This window comes from Echinops telfairi, unplaced genomic scaffold, assembly GCF_000313985.2.
Source record: "Echinops telfairi isolate 266 unplaced genomic scaffold, ASM31398v2 ScPeMD7_7469;HRSCAF=8507_1, whole genome shotgun sequence".
NCBI lineage: Eukaryota > Metazoa > Chordata > Mammalia > Afrosoricida > Tenrecidae > Echinops > Echinops telfairi.
The window spans coordinates 117,348,469-117,351,409 of NW_022111373.1; the positions used below are offsets into that span (position 1 = coordinate 117,348,469).

The 2,941-nt window shown below is 44.7% G+C and overlaps 1 protein-coding gene across 2 annotated transcripts in view; it reads left to right on the forward strand.

Moving 5' to 3' along the window:
* C1QTNF3 (C1q and TNF related 3) overlaps positions 1-2,231 on the forward strand; it is a 26,501-nt gene extending 24,270 nt beyond the window's left edge. For both annotated transcript variants that reach the window (XM_004698083.2, XM_004698084.2), the window contains exon 6: positions 862-2,231. In XM_004698083.2, coding sequence (XP_004698140.1) covers positions 862-1,021 — 160 coding nt within the window. In that variant the 3' untranslated portion in view covers positions 1,022-2,231. The remainder of the gene's footprint in view (positions 1-861) is intronic.
* Positions 2,232-2,941: the final 710 nt, after the last annotated feature.

A 2,941-nucleotide genomic window follows, 5' to 3' on the forward strand; every position in this document is an offset into this window, starting at 1 on the left:
TCCAGGGTCCTCCTGGCCCTTGTCAGCACCATTCCAGTCACAAAAGGCAAGGAATCCAGAGGGTATTTGTGAGAATTTTCTAGAAGTAAATCCCAAACTAAGCCTGGTGTTGTTGAGTTGATTCTGACCCAAAGGACAGAGTAGAACTTCCTCATATGGCTTCCCGGTTGGACCCTTTAAGCAATCCACATCTGTCTCCCTTGAAAGGTAAGTTTGAACCACCTACCCTTCCGTTATCAGCCACACTTCACCATGGTGCCAGAAGGATGCCTTAGGGCCTAGAAATCTCACAAACTTACTGCCATTGAGTTGATTCCCGGCTCAATGAAACCCTGCAAGACAGGGTAGAGCGGCCCTGTCCGTTGCTAAGACTCAGTCTTTACAAGAGTAGAAAGCCTTGGAGTGACTGTGGTTCCAAACTGTGGCCCATATGGTTAGCAGTCCAACACACAACCCACTCTACCCCCACGGCGCCTAGAAACGGCACCCAGCATTTCCTCTCACCTTCCATTTAGATAACGTCATCACCGGACTTGCCAAGAGCACAGGACTTTCTAGCAGCGGAAAACAAGCCCCAAGTCACCGACACCGAGTCCATTCTTACTCATGGCAGCCCAGTAGGCAGAACAGAACGGCCTCTGAGTTTCCATGATGTTCAATCTCTAAGGAATAGTTAGCCTGGTCTTTCTCCCACAGAGACATTGGTGGGTTTGAACCACTGACTTAGTAGCTGGCAGCTCAATTCCGAGTCCACTATACCACCAGGAGAGGGGGGTTAAGATTGGGTGGAAAGCAGATCGTCCGTGGCAAGGACTAAGCCTCTGGTGTCCTCTTTCTTTCTTGGCCCCCCTCTCTCCTCAGCTACGAAACCAAAGGGAAATCCGACACGTCCAGCAACCACGCAGTGCTGAAGCTGGCCAAAGGAGATGAGGTGTGGCTGAGGATGGGCAACGGGGCTCTCCATGGGGACCACCAACGCTTCTCCACCTTCGCAGGCTTCCTGCTCTTTGAAACGAAGTAAACACGGGAAATGCCAGCTCCACTTTGGGGACGCCTGGTAGCCAAGCTGGTTTTGTTCTGATCGGAGAAAGAGTAGTCGAGGGTTCTACAGGCTGCATTGAAAAAAAAAATTGTTTTTTTGGTTACATTTGTTAATCATACTACAGGTAGACAATTAATGTTGGATGACTCAGGGGCTCAGAAGAATATCGCCAGGACACGGTATTCCCTGGACTGGTACCCTCAGCACCTTCATCACACTTTCTTAAGCGCTTAGAGGAGAATTTCCTGTGGTGCAGGTTGGAGGCAGCTCTCCCAGTCGGAGAAGCCCTTGGCAAAGGGTTTTGACTGCTCTGCCATTTCGCTCTCAGTTTTCAGGACCTTCTGAAGTCTTGGTTTCTTCAGAACCTTTCAGAGAAGTGGGGCAGTGATAAGCATGGAGCTGAGGCAAGAACAGAGCACTTGCCAAGATGTTCCACGCACATTTGCAAAACCCAGTTACACACATTCTTGTACAACCCTAAGATGTAATGCTTTGCTCTAGTAGGTCAAGATTCATGAATAAAATATAAACATTTGCAACTCCCCATAGCTTTTAGATAGAAAGAGCATTCACAATGTCCACAGTGATGTGGCTCCGCCTTTTTTGAGGGCAATTCTGTCACAAAATCTTATCTTCTAATCATTTTACATTTTAGAAATAGAATTTTTTCATGACCCAGACTTGGGTTTATCAAATTGAATCTTTAAACAAAACTGTTTTAATGTGGGTAAAAATATATAAAACAAAACACCTGCTATTTCAACATGCTTGTCAAGTAGATATGTAACAAATTATTTGCCATTTGCACATTCGTCACATGCACGGACATGTGACATTGGGCAAAGTCATCATGGCACGCAACCAGCACCACGGTTTCCAAGTACTCCACTCCCGTCGCCATCAGTGCCCTCTGGACAGACCTCCCCTTTCCTCCTCCTGAGCCCTGGTAGTGGCTAACAACCTTCGGTCTCTCTGTTTAGCTATTTCATATCATGGTGTTACATAACATTTGTCCTGTTGTTTTGACTTAGCTCACTCCAGATGTTCTCAAAACTCATCTATGTGTCATTTCTCTTTATCACTAATATCCCGTTGCATGTGTACTCGAAGGCATCCCATATTTTGTTTTTTCACTCATCTGTTGATGGACCCTTCAGGTTGTTTCTTAATGAAATTTGGGAAACAAGTTTTGGTTTGTGTCCCTGGGAGTGGGCTACATACCTATGATTGTGTTTTATGGATCAACCGGTCGTTCTACACTTAAGTTTTTTGTTTTCCTTAGCAATTGTACCATTTTGCATTCTCACCAAGCAATGGTGGTGGGCTCCAATTTCAGACGGGCTCTGTCTCAGCATTTCTTTGGTAGAAAGTGGTCTCTATTGATGGTGCCCTGCAAAACCAGCTGAGGTCAGTTAAGCCTATTTAGGACAGTGAGTAAGCACCGTTCCGATCCATTTGGAAGCTGTCTTCATAAGTTTCATCTTTCTACACACTGTCCTGGCACGTGGAAGGTGCTGGCTATGTAATTACATACCATTAGGCCCACACAAAGTGGAAGGCTATTCTATTGAAAAGCTAGCTTTCTATTTCATTAAAATGATATGACTTCCTTGCTGCTCACATTTAATCAATAATCACAGAGAAACTACTAAGTACCAAGTACTGTAGGAAGTGCTACGTGTATTTTATTTATCCCCCCGTCTAATCCATTCTCAACGGTTTATGCTTTGCCTCAAAAATTATATTGCTGAAAGTATACTCTAAATTCCCAAAGAGAGATACTAAGTTGATTTTGCACAAAAAAAGCATCATTGGAAGAAGTGCTTACCCTGATACTGAAATCATATTAACAATGCACCAGAGAGCTGAAAAACAGAGATGCAATGAGTCCTTATTTTT